The 20,337-nt window shown below is 38.2% G+C and overlaps 1 protein-coding gene across 2 annotated transcripts; it reads right to left on the bottom strand.

Moving 5' to 3' along the window:
* Nucleotides 1-5,633: 5,633 nt before the first annotated feature.
* Nucleotides 5,634-19,851, bottom strand: LOC127438149 (hydroxylysine kinase-like). Of its 2 annotated transcripts, none has more exons than XM_051693491.1 (5): nucleotides 19,750-19,851; nucleotides 13,749-14,054; nucleotides 12,582-12,724; nucleotides 12,256-12,436; nucleotides 5,634-7,640 (listed from the first exon to the last, which is right to left on the bottom strand). In XM_051693491.1, the coding sequence occupies exons 2-5, from the start codon at nucleotides 14,050-14,052 to the stop codon at nucleotides 7,183-7,185; spliced, it is 1,086 nt and encodes a 361-aa protein (XP_051549451.1). In that variant the 5' UTR covers nucleotides 14,053-14,054; nucleotides 19,750-19,851; the 3' UTR covers nucleotides 5,634-7,182. The 2 variants fall into 2 exon arrangements, with proteins under 2 accessions (XP_051549451.1, XP_051549452.1); XM_051693492.1 differs by having other exon boundaries at nucleotides 12,313-12,436.
* Between the last annotated feature and the right edge of the window lie 486 nt (nucleotides 19,852-20,337).

Here is a 20,337-nt window from a genome sequence, read left to right as displayed (position 1 = left end):
TATGACTTACTTTCTTCATTAATTGGATGCCAGGTGACATTAATGTCTTCTAAAGCACATCAATCACTTTGTGTGCGAGAAAAAAAAAAAAAAAAAACGATATTTAAGCACTTTTTAACTATAAAAGATTGCTTCCAGTCAGGTGTTGACGAATGGCAGAATTTACCCGAGTGCTCCCATGACGTAAGCGCAATGGCATGTGAACTGACGCGTGACAGACACAACCACTGAGTGGAAGGAACGTGCCAACACGCTTGTGTCACAGGAGTACTCGGGTAAATTCAGCCATTTGTCAACAAATGACTGGAAGCTATCTTTATAGCTAAAAAGTGCTTAAATATCGTACTTTTTCGCACACAAAGTGATCGATTCACTTTAGAAGACATTAATGTCACCGTTGGAGATAGGATGGATTACTTTTAAGATGACTATCTGTGCTTTTTGGACCTACAAATATCTAATCACCAACCTCTTCCATTCTAAGGACCTGCTGAGCCTGTATCTTTTTCTTCAAATCTTCAAAAGTGTTTTGCAGAAGAATGGAAGTCATACACATCTCAGATGGCATGAGGGTGAGTAAATTATCAGAGTATTTAAATTTTTTTTGGGTTAACCAATCCTTTTAAGCAGAGATGTTGGGTTCCTGAATTATGATTCCCAACTTTTTGAAAGTTGCTTAGCACAGAGCCAGCCAGGTTTCTTGGTAACATCATGATACATGACACATATGACTGTAAAATGCCTTTAAAGTGAAAATATCTGTCCATTAGACAAATGTTTAGACCATTAAGCTGCACTTAAAAAATGGTTTTCTATGGCTTGTTGTCCATATCGTGGCAGCTCCTGGTGAAATTAACACTAGTGGCGCTATAATAACAATTACTTTTATTTACTTTCACACAAATCACGAGTAAAATGGCAGATTATCAGCTCATAAACTCTTACTTTTTGGCTTGTTCCTCACACAATGCTATCTTATGACATCTAAACAGTAAGAAGACATGAACTACAAAGGAAACACATTTACCAAATAAAATTCCTAGATATGAATCAAAAACATGGTTTTGGTAAAGCCATGTCTACTTTTAAAGACATTTTTTATATATTTCATCTTTGTATTATTATTATTTATTTATTTATTTTTCAAAGCAAATCATAGCACATTTTGACCTATTTAATTCCTTTTTCTTTTACAGTAATGCAGAGTTCATGATGGCAAGCATAAAGCTAAGCTTTGTAATAAAACTCATGTCTGTCAAGCTCTGTTTAAAGTTGTAAACTTGAGGATATTAATGGTAGATAAATATTTAGTTTGACAAGGTCATTGAAGAGCATTTTGGCCATTGAATTTGAGACCAAATGTAGTGTTATACAATTGTTACATTGTGGTTTTTATTGAGGACAGAGTTTCTGGAAATTCTTTGGATTCACACACTTGATCAGTATGCCACATGCTGAAGACTGTAGATTCAACCTAGTCTCATAGAATGAATGTCACTATAACTACATTTACAAACTGACTTACGTGCCATGTTCTCCATTTTGCCGCAGTGTCCTGGTGAAATTAACACTACAACAACTATGCGTTGTATCCACTTTCACACAAATCATGACTACAACGGCTGATTATGACTTTATAAACACTATTTTTTCGAACTACTACTAACACACTGCTATGATATTGAAACACTTTTACTCTAACACATCATTTGAAAAACTATACATGTTAACATGCTGATTACAGACCCACCTACATTTACACATTTATTCCAATATGATTGGCTTGCGTGGTAGCTCACCTGATATATTGTTGGACTTTGGACTCAAGCCCAGCCAAGCATGCAAGCTGACATGTGAGAAGAAAGTGTCATAAAAGTAACACGAAATGACGTGGTTGCTTTAGAAAATGTGCTTTTCATGTCGCATTTGCTTTTAGGACAGTATCGGTTAGGTTTAGGTACTGGTTTAGCATAAGAATGTCTGTTGTTTATATCTCATTTGCTTTTTGGACACTATTGGCTAGGTTTAGGTTAAAGATTTAGGTTAGGGAGGTACGTTTTACTCAACGTTTAACCTCCATCAAATATTCACCTTAAAAACCTTGTCTGATTACGACAACATTTAACTAGTTTTTGGCACCCCCCGAAGGAAATTTCACTAGGAAACTTCAGCGAAACGTGTAATGAAACTCGTCATTTCGTTTTGCAAAAATGTTGCCAGGGTCACGTAATGTTCATGAGATCAGGATGTGTAGAGAGTTGGGTGGGTTTTAGAGTCCCTTACAAAAATCGAGAGTTTTTGGCAAATTTGCCACTCATTATTTTCACATGCAAATAAGCTTGTTATTCGACAAAAACCTGCAGCAAACCTTTGGAAACACTGGACAGTTTGTCACAAGTTTGCCGCAAAACTAATTTGCATGTGAAATTAATCAGTGAACTCTCGATTTTGTAAGGAGTGCAGGGTGAATCCATTGGCTCACAGATCCTGAAGCACTTCTGGTGCTCACATAGTTTTGGTGTCTTTATGATGATAGCTAAAGTCTTAAGGCATCAATATACTCATAGCGAAATCGAAGAAAGAATGGATGTGACATAATTTCAAACAAAATCTGACCAATAAAGGTGTTTTTGAGTTTGTTGTGGTGATAAGAAACAGACTGTCAGCGCAAGCTTTCAGTTAAACCGGCAGTTAATTAAACACCTTCTTACCCGGTGCTCCACCAACTTTGATGCCAGCATTTATTCAAGATGGGTCTGTCTGCGTCCTGCAAGACTACTACAAGGCACACACACTACATGTTATGCCCCCTTCAATGAGCCAGTGAAATGTTGAGGTCTAGCAACAGCTGGATATCACATTCATATACTGTGTTTGTTGTGTTTATTTGGAGTACCGCAGCAACCCTTGAACTACACCCATCCTTACCAATAAACTTAACCATAACCACACAGATTTAAACTCAACAGTTTGTCAAATTATTAAACATATCGCAACTTAGTTCTATAGAATACAATCATATTGCCGTATCACTAGGTGGCAACAGTGATAAAAAACATGATGAAAATGAAAAGGAGAAGAAACTATGCTACGCTAATTGGCTAACCAGTTAGCTTGTGAGCTAACTGGAGAAAACAGAACAGAGAAATTTTTAATTTAACCATTCATATCTTCGGTTATATAATATGATGTGTGACATAATTTAAAAGTAACTTTTGTTATATTTACAACATGAATCAAAGCAATTGCATAGGAGTTTAAAAGTTCTTTAATGCTAAACCAATAGAATCGCTTTGTGATCCAAGGGGGGGGTGTTACTTGGAATGGTTATGTTGTGTAGTGGGTGTTCCTTGTCGTCTTGTGATACAGACAGATACATTTATTTTTTTCTGGTAAATTTCTTCACTTAGTCGAGATGAACAAACTGGAGTGCAAACTAACCTACATCTGTACGATAGTTCGCATAGAGACATTTTCCAAAACTATACTATTACTGTGATGTAAAATTTTTTTTAGATTAAGTCTATAAAATACATTTATTTTGCAGAGGGTAACCGGTGTATACTATGGCCACATACAGTATAGTGCATTCACACCATGAATGCAAAATGTTAACATGACAAATGGCATATCATTACTTTAAATATTCATTGAGTGGTTAAAACAGATTATTTTAATGATCTCACGTGGATTGTATTTTTATGCGCATTTTAAATTGTGCATAAGAAATCCTTAATGGAAATGCTTGGCATGCGAACAAACTCTCAAAATTTGGTTACAATTTAATGCACTAGGAGGAGTTATGCATTACTTAAAATGCACATTATGGTGATGGATGACCATTTGTGCACGTGTTAGTGCGCAATAGCTTGATGTGACTGGCCCAACTAAAGGTCTGACCTTGACACAATTCTTCAAACATAGCAAACAAACTAAAGGAAAGTCTTTGAAACTAATTAAATTACTAATAAATCTAAAATGTAATGATGGTAAAAGTGTGGTCTGTCATTTACTATAGAGACCTTTCCTTTCTCTTTTGATTGAAATTTGGCCTTCTCACTCTAGCTAATTTTTTCTAATTATTTTTCTAATAACACTCACAGCACACATCCAGACCTTTCTCTCGCCAAATCGTACGGACCCAGATTTCTGTTATTACTTTTCTGTACTTTGACCCTTTAATGATTTGTCATTTTCCTCCCAGCAGGCAATGGGCCTTTGGCTTCAAAAAGTGCACAAGAAACAAGCCAGTGTCCAAGCATCAAATATCTGCCCTCATCCTGCATTCACTCAAGTCTCTAAGTTTCCTCTACGTCTCGACTGGGACTCATTAGGGAGTTCATAATAACTTTGGCCTGCCAGCTGCAATCTGCCTTTGAATGGGACGTCCCAGATTTTGCCGTCAATAATGGTTTCAATATATCCAAACAGAGCCATTTGTGATCAGTCACAGGATAATGTGTGCCACGTCACTGTTACCAAAAGTTGCAACATAAAGATGATGTGCAGAGATCAAAGATATTATGACTGTGAATTATTAATTCAGAAGTGGAATGATATCCAAACTACAAAGACCTGAGTCATTCTTTAAAAAAAAAAAAAAAAAAACAGTAAAAGTGCTAGACAGTTGTTGTTAGTGGATTTGTAAAGTTGTAACGTCTTGAAGTCCACGCAAATAGTGTTCGCAACCCATTTTACTTCCATAATCTGACATATTTCTAAGCGAAGCAGGATGTATAATGATAAAAAATGTAGGGTGAGACTGATGTTATTCATCAGGAATTGATTGAATGGTGAAAAGTGGTTTCTGCATGATACATGGAGCAAAGGAGATGCTCACTTGTTCTTTTGATGCAAGAATGATGAAATATTGCATACTAATGTTTTCAGCCTAATAATACCTGAAAAACATACACCACATTCATTAATAACCATGTTTGGTAGAATACCATGGATATATGAGAATATGTATCATCTCACACTGCCTATTTACAGATTCTGTTGGTCAGAAAATAAAGTTAGTAATGCAAAACACTGACAATAGGTTTGGTGAGGATCCACTTGCTAACTGTTTAACGTACGGGCCAGTACAAAATTTATTTTCCATGTAGTAACAGTGGCATCAAGTGGTGATACAATCATACTGCAGTTGATATTTCTTTACCTTCCTTTTAAAAATTCCTTTTATCTTCCTATACTGTGAGCATCCTGATCCAAGTAGATATTTCATTCTTACCAAAAAATGCAGTGCTTGTACTTAGTTTTGGATTTGATTCTTTTAATTTATATTTATAATCTTATTTTTCTGTTTCTATGTATTTTATTCTTACATTTTTCATTTATTTGTATCTCCTTCGATATGTACAAACATACAGTGTGTCTTCTGTGAAGCACCTCATAAACTGTCTTTAAATGTGCTATATAAATAGTTTCTTTGTATAAAATATACATATTCTGACAACACTGCTCCACATAATGTCATGGTTCATCACCGTTTGGTCCATTGTTAATTTGAAATATTTTTATTATTTTTTAAGAATATACAGTATATATTTACTGAAAAGACATGCATATATATATATATATATATATATATATATATATATATATATATATATATGCAATATACTATGTTATGCTTTCTATGCTGATCAACAAAATGACGGTCATAATTAACTATTGTTTTTGGTCATATACTGTAGAAGAGAGTTTGGATCAATTTAAAAATTGAAAAACACAGAAGGAACGGTATCACTTTCCCAAAATTTGTTCTATTATTCTGTAGTGTAAATTATGCTTTTTTTTAAATGGTACTTTACAGTAGGTTGTCTGTGGTTTTAAAATTTGTTGTTGGTTATGGGGTGTCCTGGATGAGTGCCAGCTTGAGATTTTGCCACTCTCTAAAGGGCAACACCTTTAATTCTTCATCATGTTCCTCAAACCATTCCCAAACAATGTGTGCAGTGTAGCAGGACACATTATCCTGCTGAAAGAGGCCACTGCCCTCAGAGGACACCATTGCCATGAAGGGGTGTACCTGGTCTGCAACAATGTTTAGGTAGGTGGTACATGTCAAAATGACATCCACATGAATGGCCAGACCAAGGCTTTCCCAGCAAAACACTGCCCAGAGTATCACACTCCCTCCACCAGCTAGTCATCTTTCCACAGTGCATCCTGGTGCCATCACTTCCCCAGGTAAACAGCGCACACGTACAGGGCCGCCCGAATGATGTAAAAGAAAATGGGACTCATCGGACCAGGCAGTTCTTCAAGTATTTGGCTTTTACTCTAGGATTCTTTTTTACCTCATTGAGTATTCTGTGGTGTGGCCTTTAAGTCAACTTGGCTGGACAGCCACTTCTAGAGAGAGTAGCCACAGAACTAAATCGTCTCTATTTATAGATAATTTGTCTAACTGTGGACAGATGAATATCTAAGCTCTTGAAGATAACTTTGTAACCCCTTCCAGCTTTATGCAAAGCAACAATTCTTGAACGTAGGTCTTCTGAGATCTCTTTTGTTTTGCAACGCATGGTCCACGTAAGAAGACGCTTCTAGTGAATAGCAAACTAAAAATGTTTTAGTGCTTTTTATAAGTCAAATTAGCTCTAAACCACACCTCCAATGTCGTTTCATTAATTGGAAGCCAGGTTTGCCAACTCCTGCCTCTAATTAGCTTTTGTCGACATCATTAGCCTAGGGGTTCGCATACTTTTTCCCAACCTTCACTGTGAATGTTTGATGTATTCAATATGTACAACAACACAATAATTTGTGTGTTATTAGTTAAAATAGATTGTATTTGTTCATTATTGTAACTTAGATGAAGAACAAACCAGATTTTAAGAAAAACAAATTCATAAATGCAGGTAAATCCACATACTTTTTCTTGCCACTGTATGTGATACAGGAATATATACAAATTCTTCCTCTATGCCATCTACTCACATTAGTTCTGAGATCAAAAGCAAACAGACAACAAAAGAACATGGAACAGACATCAGTGTTAAACAAACTGTTTGGTTTAAAATCAACAATTTTCTACAAAATGTCACCACTTCTGTCACCAAAGTCATATGTGATTGGAACAACATGTGAGAAAACAACAACAGGAATTTTATTTTTGGGAGGACTATTCCTTTAACACAAGACATAACAGTATATTCCCCGATGCAGCGATCAGTCACGGTCTATAAATGTTGCATGACTGAACTGTGCAACACTCCGGAACCATATTCTTTCCACTTCCTCTTTACCCAGCTCCCAAAGACGATACAGGTGGTGCACACCAGTCTTGGCCGTCGTCATCAAGTATTCTGTGTTCTCTGGTTGCTGAATAACCGCATGTCGGGCCAGAACCAGTGACTGGCAGAACCGACCCAAAACCAGAAAATAGAGTGCGTCTTTTTCTGCATCATTAAGAGGAAAAACACTTTCCCATCCCGCCACAACTGGCCCTCGAACATCTATCGGATTGGAATTTTCAATCATCATGTACATGATTGCGATGGCCAGCTCAAATATAAAATACCCATAACTCATGTCTCCAAAGTCAAGAATCCCTGAGATCTTGTACCTTGAAGGTCCAATGGGTTCCACCAAGAGATTGTGGTCATTGAGGTCTCCATGGTTAATGCCTGCAACGGGGAAATAAATGTTTTATCAGAAAAGAATTGAATTGACATTGGGATGTGTAACCTGACTTGGAATGTGTAAATCAGTGGTTCTCAACTGATGGTCACAGGCCTGTTCTATTAGTGTCATGAAAAGCAATGCTAAATGCTTATAATAAAATGCAAGTACAGTCAACAACACAATATTTTATTTGAACACATTTTGGGCTGCCGCCTGCAATTGTTTTACACTCAAATTTAAAAGCTCACAATTCACACATACTGTGGACTAATTGAAAATTTGTAAAAACAATTATTTTGGTTCTGTTCACTCTACCTCACTCTGAAAAGTCTTATTTCATTTCATTAGATGGCAGTAAGCACTAGAAAAAAGTTTTCTATCACATTCCATCACAATATACAGATCTGCAATGCTCTAATGCATTTTAGCTCTCACAGATGTGCTCGTCCATAGACATTCAGACTAATGTTCAGTTCATGCACCACCCTCGGTATTTCATCAAATATCTCAGCCTCTGAGAAGCTCAATCTAAAGGTCATTAGAAAGCTGAGATCCTCTCCTTTGCGATGATATATAACATTCAATAATCAATAGTCGAAAAACTTATTTTTCTGATAATATGTTTAGCATGCTTTTCCTGCTGGATGCCATATTTCGTTTTGGACATCTAAGATATAACATTGGATTATTCAGCCAAGCAAGCTTACAGACAAGGAAAAAAAAAAAGAAAAAAAAAGGCTATTTTTCACTTTGTGATTCTTTTGAAAATCATTAGAACTGTGGTATTAGAGTAACAAAAACTAGGACCCACTTTACATTAAGTGACCTTAACTACTATGTACTTAACCATTTGATACAATGTACTTATGTACATACATGTTGTTGCATTGTAATAACTTTTAAAGTACCTGCATTTAATTGCATTTTTAGTTAGTTTTTTTTTTTTTTTTTTTTAACAACAATTTTTCTTGATTCCAATGACAAATCAAACAAACATAACAGGAAACACGGAATCAAATTACATGAACCTAAACCCTTCCCTCCGAACATTCCCACCACGCCACAAACACACACCCCAATGGCCCAACAGCAAACCAACAATGACACAAATAAACAATAAATCAACAGAAAGTATTCAGAAAAAAAAAAGAAAAAAAACAATATGAATGCACACACACATTCAATATTACCCATCTCCCTCCACCATCTCCCCTTGTAGTTACACTATTAACTTTACCCCAACCCCAAAACTTAACTCTAACCCCTGACCCTACCCTTACTCCTAAACCTACCCGTACCTCAACCTCAGTAACAGCAAATGTGGATATTTTGCAGAACAACATGTAGTTACACAGTAAATACATAATCTTGTATGTATTTAATGTAAGTACATAGTCGTTAAGGCCACCTAATATAAAGTGCGACCATAATCTATATCGTCACATTACTGAGAATGAGAGCTTTCATCTGATATTTGACATGTTCATTTAGGTTCTATGTGAAAGACTTTTGTGTTCATATAAATTTCTACCCCATTACCTCTAGGGGGCACTAATTTGCGAAATTTTTTTGAGGCCTTATTTTGTTAATGTAACATAAATGCAGAGGTTATGGTTATCTCTGAAAAGTTGATATTCTAAGCTTTCAAATGATACCTCATATGCCTGACATACGTATACCGGGACTTTAACGTTTTAAACATCAACTTTGTTTTCGCGATATAGCGCCCCCCCCTTTGGATATCCATAGAGTTTAAGAGATTTTAAACTATTTATATATTTATTTGCTTAATTTAACAGATAAAAATAAATAAATATATATATAAATAAATAAATAAATCAGTAAATGTACACTTACTGAACTTTCATCAATACCACAACCATAAAGGCACTTCCTAAAAAAAACAAAAAAAATTGTCTTCTCTACTTTTTGCATTTTTTCTCTAGCTTACTCTTGGAACCTGGCAGTGAGATACTGCAGATATTACATGCAATGTTCCTCATTTGTAAATCACTTTGGACAAAGGCATCTGCTAAATGACTTGAGGAGTTGGATGACCTGCTGTCCTCCTTGCCGGAGGATGGTAGGCCACTTGTGGTTCTTGGTGATTTCAACATACACCATGACAAGCCCCAGGCCACTGAACTGAATACTCTCCTGGCCTCATTTGATTTGGAAAGACTACACACCACAGCAGCTCACAGATCGGGCAACCAGCTGGACCTCATTTTTACACGTAACTGTACCAACTCAAATATTCTTGTTACTCCTTTACATGTCTCTGATCACTACTTTATTCAATTCAACATGATCCTCCCATATCCATTAAAACAGTCTCCACACTTTCGCCGTAACCTCCGTTCCCTTTCACTCTCACGCCTTTCCACTGCTGTCTCTACCTCTATTCCCACACTAAATGTATTTACCACGCTAAATGTAAACGCTGCCACAGACACACTAAGCTCTACTTTAACAACCTGTCTAGACAACATCTGTCCTATCTCCCCTAGGCCAGCACATGCTACACCACCCAGCCCCTGGCTGTCTGACATCCTTCATGAATATCGGACTGACCTCAGGGCAGCTGAGAGGAGATGGTGGAAATCTAAAGATCCAGCAGATCTAGGTAAATATCAGTCTCTGCTTGCAACTTTTTCAGATAACGTTAAATCTGCAAAAATCTCCTATTACCAGAACAAGATCAACAGCACCACAGACACTCGCAGCTTGTTTAGAACATTCAATACACTTCTCTGCCCTCCCCCTCCACCACCTGACACATCACTGACAGCAGATGTCTTCGCCACATTTTTTACTAATAAGGTTACAACCATCAGCAATACATTCTCAGCATCACACCCTGTCAAACACCTGTCTCCTGTATGCAATTCTTCTGTCTATATGTTCTCTCCTCTGACTGACACTGAGGTCTCTAAACTCCTCCTCTCCAACCACCCCACCACCTGTTCTCTTGACCCCATTCCTTCTCACCTTCTCCAGGCCATTTCTCTGTCCATCCTACCTGCACTCACACACATAATTAACACATCTCTACTTACGGGCACTTTAGGCTCGAGTAACCCCGCTGCTGAAGAAACCCGCACTTAATCCCACACAAATAGAACACTACAGACCGGTCTCTCTCATCCCATTCATGGCAAAAACACTTGAAAGGGCAGTTTTCAATCAAATCTCTGCCTATCTCTCACAGAACAAGCTGCTGGATGACAATCAGTCAGGCTTCAAAAGTGGACACTCCACCGAGACTGCCCTGCTGTCTGTCACGGAGTCGCTGAGACGGGCGAAAGCTGAATCCAGATCATCCGTCCTGATTCTGCTGGACCTTTCTGCAGCCTTTGACACAGTCAACCATCAGATCTTACTCTCTACCCTCTCCTCGCTGGGCATCACAGGAACTGTGCTTGACTGGTTTAATTCCTATCTCTCAGGTAGGTCCTTCAAGGTAGCCTGGAGAGGTGAGGTATCCAAGCCACATCAGCTACTTACTGGGGTACCTCAGGGATCAGTGCTTGGGCCACTTCTCTTTTCTATATACACAACATCACTGGGACCCATCATTCAGGCACATGGTTTCTCTTACCACTGCTACGCTGATGACACGCAAATCTACTTGTCTTTCCAGCCTAACAACACCACAGTGACTGCTTGAATTTCTGCCTGCCTGGCAGACATCTCGGCCTGGATGAAGGAGCACCACCTGCAACTCAACCCAGCCAAGACTGAACTCCTTATCTTTCCAGCCAACCCTGCTGCTGAACACAACATCACCGTGCAGCTGGGTGCAACCAGTAACACCTTCCAAAACAGTCAGAAATCTAGGGGTAACCATCGACAACAGACTAAATTTCACAGACCACATCTCAAAGACCACAAGACCATGTAGATTTACACTCTACAATATCAGGAAGACCCTTCCTCTCTGAACATGCCACACAACTGCTTGTCCAGTTACTTGTCATAACTAGACTGGACTACTGTGACGCTCTCATTGCAGGCCTCCCTGCATGTGCAATTAGACCTCTGCAAATGATCCAGAATGCAGCAGCACATCTGGTCTTTAATGAACCAAAGAGAACACGTTACACCACTCCTCGTCTCTCTCCACTGGGTGCCAGTTGATGCACGTATCAAATTCAAGTTCTGATGCTGGCATATAGAACAGTCACTGGGTCTGCTCCAGCATACCTAAAATCATTTATGCAGAGCTACGCACCTACTATAAGCCTGCGGTCGGCTAAGGAACGTCGCCTTGTTGTACCAACACAAAGAGGCACCAAAACACTTTCCCGGACTTTCAGCTTCATCATACCACATAGGTGGAATGACCTTCCCAACTCCATCCATGAAGCTGACTCACTCTCAGTCTTCAAAAAACGACCATGAGCACTTAACCAGTCATTAAAAAAAAAAAAAAAATTACTGTTGCACTTTATTCTGTTTTGAATACTATTCTGATGCTAGTGAAACTTTGTTTCACTTTGGATAAAAGCATCTGCCAAATGAATAAATGTAAATGAAAATATGAATGTACATTTTTCTACTAAATAATACCAGTTGACAACTAAACCACTGTTGTAAACCAAAATAACTTCTTACACTTGCGAAAAAGTGTTAGTTTTGGCACAACTTGGGCCTGGTACTGCTCCATTACACCTTTAACAATCTTTTGCACAGGATCCCCATCCATCACATGAAGATATTGATTTAAGAGAGGAATACTGCCAAGATTCCACCTGAAATTCTCTCTCTGGAGGGCACTGATGTTTGGATGCTCCATCTTAAAAAAATATATATATATAAGACAAATGCAAAAAGTTGGCATAATAAAAGGATTTAAACATTAGATCATTGTGAAGAGAAAAGAGCAGTAAAGGCCAGTAGAGGCAAGTAAAGGCTTGATAAGATTAAAGTAAAGATTTTACTTGCAGTAAAACTTTATCCAATGTGGCTGCCATTTTCCCAACCTCATACAAGATCTGGGGACTGCTTGTTATTTTGGCTATTGTAGTGCCAGGCAGGTAGGTGAGCAAGCGGACCAAATATTTCTGCATGCCATAACCACAATCTGTTTTGGCACAAAAAACATTTAATTATCTAAAATGTGATTTACAATGTAATTCCATTCAATTCTCTCCATCTATCCTTTTATAGCGTTAGTATACCCAAGAATTAAAATTCTGTCATCATTTACTCACCGATGGGACTTTTTCTTTTTCGTGGAACACAAAAGGAGCAATTTTCAAGAATGTCCTGGCTACTCTTTTCCATACAATGGAAGTGAATGAGGATGCATGCTGTTCTAAAAAGTAGTTTAAACAATGCTATATTCCAAGTCTTCTGAAGTCATACGATAACTCTGTGAGGAACCAAATGAAATCGAAGTTATTGTTCACTGAAAATATTTCCATATTCTGCCGTAGCTCTCAAATCTGTTAGGGCTGTTGATTTAATGCATTAATTTAGTGCGAATAATTATATAAAAAATAATGCCCCCGACACGTACGTAAATTCCATAATAAAAGTGTGTATTTTACTACATGTAAATTAGTGTTTTTACAAGCCACGTCAGCAGAGTGCAGTCAGCGCACCTCAACAAACCTCACAAGCAGCGCAGCCACAGAATGCATTCTTGACTGCTGAATGAAGCACAACAGAATGCAGGAATCTCGAGATGTGATTTTTATTCAACTACTTTTAACTTTACACCACTTCCTAAAAACTTGGTTTAAGATGCTGAAAACCAGTGAGATGCTCCAAAAGAACAGGACAAATTGACGAACTCAACTGCAAACTGGATTGCTGTCAACAGTTGGTTTGTTTTATGATAAATCAAACAATATATTGACTTCTAAAGCTACTTTTTCAGTTTGAAAGTATTCATTGAAATTTTTTTTTGGAGCTCAACAGGCCCCTTTACCATTCACTTTCATTGTATGGAATGGAGCAGTATGAATAAATTCTGCTAAACTTCTCTTTTTGTGCTCCACACAAGTCATTCGAGTTTAGGTTTGACTTGAGGGTCAGTAAATTATAACAGAATTTTCAGCTGTGCAGCTCCGGTGAGTTAAGATGTACATGTTTCCTCTTACCAATTTCTTCCAAACTCAAGAGTTGGCCAGTCAGGTTGGGTAAAGCGGTCTGGGCAGGAAGTCCTCTCTGGTGTAAGAAGTTCATGGCATGAGTTTGCAGTTCTAGAAGAGTGAAATTTTGACTGTCTACAGAGTTCATAACCTTCAGAACGTACTCGCCACCTTCACTAGAGGCCACATAAAAGTTCTGATCATCATAACTGGGCAATGGATGTATGGTGGATGCAGTTAAGCCAAAGAGTCGTTTCACTATCTCCATAACTTGGGAATGGCTGAGATTTGGCTTTGATTCTTTCATTGACATGACTGAGAAGGAAAAAACAGAAGGCCATGGTTACTACAATATTACTATAGTAAATCTGTGGTTAATTTTCGTAAGGGTTGACAGCATTTAATTGAACATTCATTTATTCTAATATACACTAACAAACTATTTGATGTGTAATTTATTTTAAATCCCTTAAAAGGGATAGTTCACCCAAAAATCTAAATGCCATCCCAGATGTGTATGACTTTTTCTTTTGCAGAACACAAAGAAAGATTTTTGGAAGAATATCAACTCTGTAGGTCCATACAATGCAAGTGAATGGTAACCAAAACTTTGAAGCCCTAAAAAGCACATAAAGACAGCAAATAAGTAATCCATTAGACTCCAGTGGTTTAATTCATGTCTTCTGAAGCGATCTAACCAGTTCTGGGTGAGAACAGACCAAAACATAACACTTTTCACTGTACATCTTGCAATAGAGCACAACAGTCTGGTCTGGAAGTAAAAGTCACATTCATTTATCCATAGACTAATTGATTTTCAACATTAACGTATAAACCTTTAATGACAGGCATACCATGAGCTACGAAATTGATTTTGTATAAGCTTCCGTTGAAGCCATCCATCTGCGTTCTCAAAATTGTGTTTGATAGCGGAATTCATGGTAAACAACTACATAATCCATATTACAGCAGAGAAAGATCCACCAATCAGAGAACCGTGGCCAACGAAAACCGCAAAATGTGCCTCGGAGTGACTGCCCACTCTCATGACGTACTGTCAATGACGTAATCGAGACAGTCTCCCATCACACTTAAACTACTTAATGTTTGTGATGTGATTCACATCGGAGCTGGTTGGTTTGGTTCATGGCTCATGACTCTTATGAAGGATTTTATTAAAAGTCTATGGAAGAAATGAATAGGGAAAAAACTTCCGGAACCCAGATGGCTGAAAAAGTGGGCGGGCACCGTTGCACTCTATTGCAGTCTCTACACTGATCAGCCACAACATTAAAACCACTAACAAGTGAAGTAAACAACATTTATTATCTTGTTACAATGGCACCTGTCAAGGGGTGGGATATATTAGGCAGCAAGTGAACAGTCAGTTCTTGAATTTCATGTGTTGGAAGCAGGAAAAATGGGCAAGTGTAAGGATGTGAGCAACTTTGACAAGGGTGAAATTGGGATGGCTAGACGGCTGGGTCAGAGCATCTCCAAAACGGCAGGTCTTATAGGGTGTTCCTGTTATGCAGTGGTAAGTTCCTACCAAAAGTGGTCCAAGGAAGGCCAACCGGTGAACCGACGACAGGGTCATGGGCACCCAAGGCTCACTGGTGCGCGTGGGGAGCAAATGCTAGCCCGTCTGGTCTGATCCCACAGAAGAACTTCTGTAGCACAAATTGCTGAAAAACGTAATGCTGGCCATGAAAGAAAGGTGTCAGAACACACAGTGCATCCCAGCTTGCTGAGTATGGGGCTGCGTAGCCGCAGACTGGTCAAAGTGCCCATGCTGACCCAGTCCACCACCGAAAGCGTCTACAATGGGCATGTGAGCGTCAGAACTGGACCATGAAGCAATGGAAGGTGACGTGGTCTGATGAAACACGTTTTCTTTTATATCATGTGGATGGCTGGATGCATGTGCATCGTTTATCTGGGGAAGAGATGGCAGCAGGAAGCACCAGGGGAAGAAGGCAGGCTGGCGGAGGCAGTGTGATGTTCTGGGCAATGTTCTGCTGGACCAGCAAGTCCGATCCACGGAGACCCCATCTCGCAACTTACAGGACTTAACCTTTTCATGAGTAGGGTCTAAACTGCCCTGCAGTGCCCCCTGGAGTGAGTTATTTTTGCACGTGACACTGCACAGCCGGTAGAGGGGGGCAGATTGTAGACGAGTATTTTTTTAATTATTTAAATTTTTGATTTCTTGTCAAAAAACTGTATATAATATAATAAACGTGAACAAATGGGTTACGTCTGCTGTACTGTTTTTGTTTTATTTATATGTATAAAAAATTTTAAAAAAGGAACAATAATATCAGCAGTCCGGTTTGTCATCTCAGACATTGTGTGCGTGTGTGTGTGTGTGTGTGTGTGTGTGAAGCGCTAACGTTTGGCTGCGTGCATCAGATAATTACGCACAATCAGCATGTTTTCACTGTGAGTATAAGAGTTTTAAACTGTTATTGTGGTGCTTTTGTGATAGTTTTGTGATAGTCTTTTTCAGAAAACAAATGTATTATATGCCTGAAAAGACTGTTTGAGTTGCTGTTTGTGTGAATGAAAATCTCATCTGCACCTAATCAGCAGACATGGCTGCATGCATGGAAAGATCGCGTTTAGATGCGATGGTTGTGCATATACAAGCTGTGAACTGTTATTGTGGTACTTTGGTGACAATTTGGCTGATTGTTACATAAAATAAACATTATGTGCTTGAAAAGACTCTTTGAGTAGCTGTTTGTTTGACGAATGACAACCACTACTAATGTAAACAAATGGCAGCACACATCGGAGGAAGATCGCGTTTGATGTATCGACTGTGCGAATAAGTGCTGTAAACTTTTTACTGTGGCACTTTGGTGACGAGTTGGATGCATATAAAATATACTTATCCTTTGGTTTAAAAGACTGTATGAGTAACTGTTTGAGCAAATATAAATTACAGACGCTTGACCAGCACAGCCTGTGTCGGTGTGAAAGCCGATTTGAATCTGGCAGCTTGTAACGTAACTGGCTGCTGCAGAAACACATATGTGAGACACTACTCTGTGGGGCCCAGTTTTTAAATATGTGTGACAGCACATATGAAAGGGTTAAAGGATCTGCTGCTAACGTCTTTGTGCCAGATACCACAGGACACCTTCAGAGGTCTTGTGGAGTCCATGCCTCAATGGGTCAGAGCTGTTTTGGCGGCACGAGGGGGACCTACACAATATTAGGCAGGTGGTATTAATGTCGTGGCTGATCGGTGTATGCACAGTCATGATTTCCAGCTCAGTTACACTTCCTAGTGCTTGATGCATGCACAGAGCACTAGATGGCACTAGGATATGTAATCAAGTTTGAAATCATGATCCACAAGGAGACTGCTTATGTCAAGATTTATAGTGAAAAAGGAGTTATATTTTGGTCTGTTCTCATACAAAACTGATTGGATCGCTTCAGAAGACATGGATTAAACCACTGGAGTGTTACAGATTACTCTTATCCTGCTTTATGTGCTTTTTGGAGCTTTAAAGTTTTGGTCAACATTCACTTGCATTGTATGGACCTACAGAGCTGAAATATTCTTCTAAAAATCTTTGTTTGTGTTCAGCAGAAGAAAGAAAATCATCTGAACATCTGGAATGGCATGAGGGTGAGTAAAAGATGAGAGAATTTTCCTTTTTGGGTGAACAAACCCTTTAAGGCTGTGTGGGAAATCAAAACTCTCATTTGTATTTAATAGCGTCTTAAATTGTTTGTTTTAAACTTGTTTTATGTAGGCTGATGAACTTCAACATAACAGATGCTTTTTAACATTTCAGTAAGTGTTGTCTGTGCAGTATATCTCATAAAATAATAATAATAATAAAGCCTAATATTATAGTGCTCGTATTTAGAAATTATTGCTGGGTTATCAAACACACACATACACTCTCCCTCTCTCTCTTATAACCATTTTCAAAATCAACTTGCAAAATGTACATTAAGTGTTATAAAGAACGATATATCAGCTTTTTAATAACTTTTAAAGGTTTTGAAATCTTAAAATAAATCTTAAAATAAATGTGAGAAATAAATCTTACATAGCCTAATGTCAGAGGGTTTGTGCAACAGCTTGTCAAAGCGATTTTATTTGTGTCTACTAAAATAAAGACATGATCCTGTTAAAGTTTCACATTTATATACATGGAATCAAAGATTATTTAGCAGAGACGGGCCACTTCTATTAAAATGAATGGGAGAAATTGGAATGCCCAACCAAGGACCTCTCGCATCCAACGATCAAAGGATGTAGATAGGAAGTCCCGCCTTACAGTTAAAAGAGCCAATGGCCTTTTAGATACAGACATCACTTGTCAATCAACTTTAGAACGTACATGTGCATTAGCTATAATAGCGTGGTTTTTAGCATAATATGAGGTAAAGTATCACAATTAATGATTCCAGTATTGTCAGATTTTACTGCTGATTTGAAATATGTTGTGATCATAATATTGACCAACTGTTTTTGAAATATTAGACTTTCTCCATTCAAATAGATAGGAGCTGCACTTTCATGACTGGAAACAGCATCCCGAGAGCACTCCAAAGATGGCCGACAGTGGACTGATTTGCTAGAAAGACTGTGGTGGAATTCATGGAAGTCTCGAGCTTCCCGTTGAAGGCGTTCCTTTATGGAGGTAAAATTGTGCCTAGAAGATTTGTGAAAGCGTAAATCAAATTGCAAGTGTAATAATAAATTGCATGCACACAGAACATTTTGTAAAGGTGTAAAGCAAGTTGCAAGCGTAAGAAAAAAATATTAGCAATACTTTAATGCTTGGCATAAGTGTAATTCATATGTTGTGAATCTGTAATTGCGTATTAACACAAAGTAAATTTGGTGACTTCCTATTTTTCACGCTTACACTTTTGGCACTGCCTAAACATGGCCAAAAACATTGCAAACCTGCAATCAGCGATATGCAAGCAAAGAAAATAAACTACTGCAAACATGTAAATAACTTTTTTACGTTTGTGGCATAAATATTTTCCAGAAATAATCCGATATACACTGTTTTGGCTTCCTTTTGTTGCAATAACTCGTTTTAGTGAAGGGTCGTTCATGAACGATTCGTTCATTTTGAATGAATCTTTTGTGTGACTCAGAAGAACGAGTAGTCTCAGAGAGTGATTCGTTCATTTTGTGTGCATGCGTTTGTTAAGTGAAACCTGCATAGGCGCTGTACAGGAAATAGAAATGATTAGTTCACCTCTGGAGTCTTTTGGTCCGAGTTGTTCGTTCTTTTGTCACGTGACAGCCGTATACGCTATGCAGTGACAAAAGAACGAACGACTCCGACAAGAAGATTCCAGAGGTGAACTAATCTTTCTGGTTCTCATAATTTGTCCTTGGCTGCATTATCAGTTTTTCCTTATTGGGACTATAATCAAAGTTTGCGTAATTAGACGTGTTAGGGGGGATTTGGCTATTGAAAATGTAACATTTTCATTTAATTCTGCTCAAATGAACGAAATGAACTAAATGACTTGAATAAAGATTCGTTCATTTTGCTGAACGAGACTCAAAGATTCAAGTCAGTAAAATGATCCGATCTTCCCATCACTTAACACGTCTGGCACGAATTTCTTACTGAAAAGAGTTTTGCAAGCGCGAGGGAGAAGGCGGGTCTACCTGCTTCTAGTAACCAATCAAATGAGGTTTTCCTTGACCAGTTTACTCTGACCTGATTGGTTTAATAACGTGACAGACAGCTTCTTCTTCATATGGATCAGCGTCGTTTCTCTGCGTATCTCTCCTCTTATTAATTTAAGTTTCAATTTGATTCGCTTTCACAAATCTTACTCTGCGCATGCAATTCATTTAGGCACTATTTTACCTTCATATTCCTTTATATCTGAAATAACATTCAACAGCGCGACCTGTCCGTTACGTGCAAAGAGAAACTACAGTAAAAGAAGTAAAAACCGCAAGAGCGACAAAATATCGGATTGGAATAAGAGCTACCTTCTTTCATACCTGCGTGAGGAATATTGCTGTCGGAAGGAGGTTTGAAGCTCGTGCAGCCGCTGATGGTGACGTGGTTACGATGTCACATGACGGCAGCAGGGGTTCTTCCGCTTCGTCTTCTTCTTCTGGGTTTTTAACGGCGGGCGGCATCCAACGTAAATGGTGCATTACCGCCACCTTCTGCTCCGGAGTGTGGAACAGAGCTTAAATTCTACCTATCAATCCTGTTTTTCTTAAGAATTCAAAGAAAGTTCTACTGTTTTTCCAACTTGAGATATTCGTTAATTCCTTAATACTGCACTCCTTAATTCCATTCTTCATCAACTCCATCATATTTAGTGCATTCAGTAATTACATGTGAAATATTCTCCTCAACCTGACAGTATTCACACAACCCATCTGGATGTTTACCTACTATTTAAATTGAAATGTCCTAACCTTATTCTGTTGTAAACAACTTCCTCTTTCCTTGACTTACCTATATTTCCTATTTTCTGATTAACTTTATTTGTTATGCTGTAATGAAATCTACCTTTTGTTTCGTTGTTCCACTTTCCTTGGCATTCTTCTATTGCTTTACCTCGTATTACTGCTTTA

Source organism: Myxocyprinus asiaticus, chromosome 49 (genome assembly GCF_019703515.2).
Source record: "Myxocyprinus asiaticus isolate MX2 ecotype Aquarium Trade chromosome 49, UBuf_Myxa_2, whole genome shotgun sequence".
NCBI classification, from domain to species: domain Eukaryota; kingdom Metazoa; phylum Chordata; class Actinopteri; order Cypriniformes; family Catostomidae; genus Myxocyprinus; species Myxocyprinus asiaticus.
This window is presented reverse-complemented; position numbering and strand designations above follow the sequence as displayed.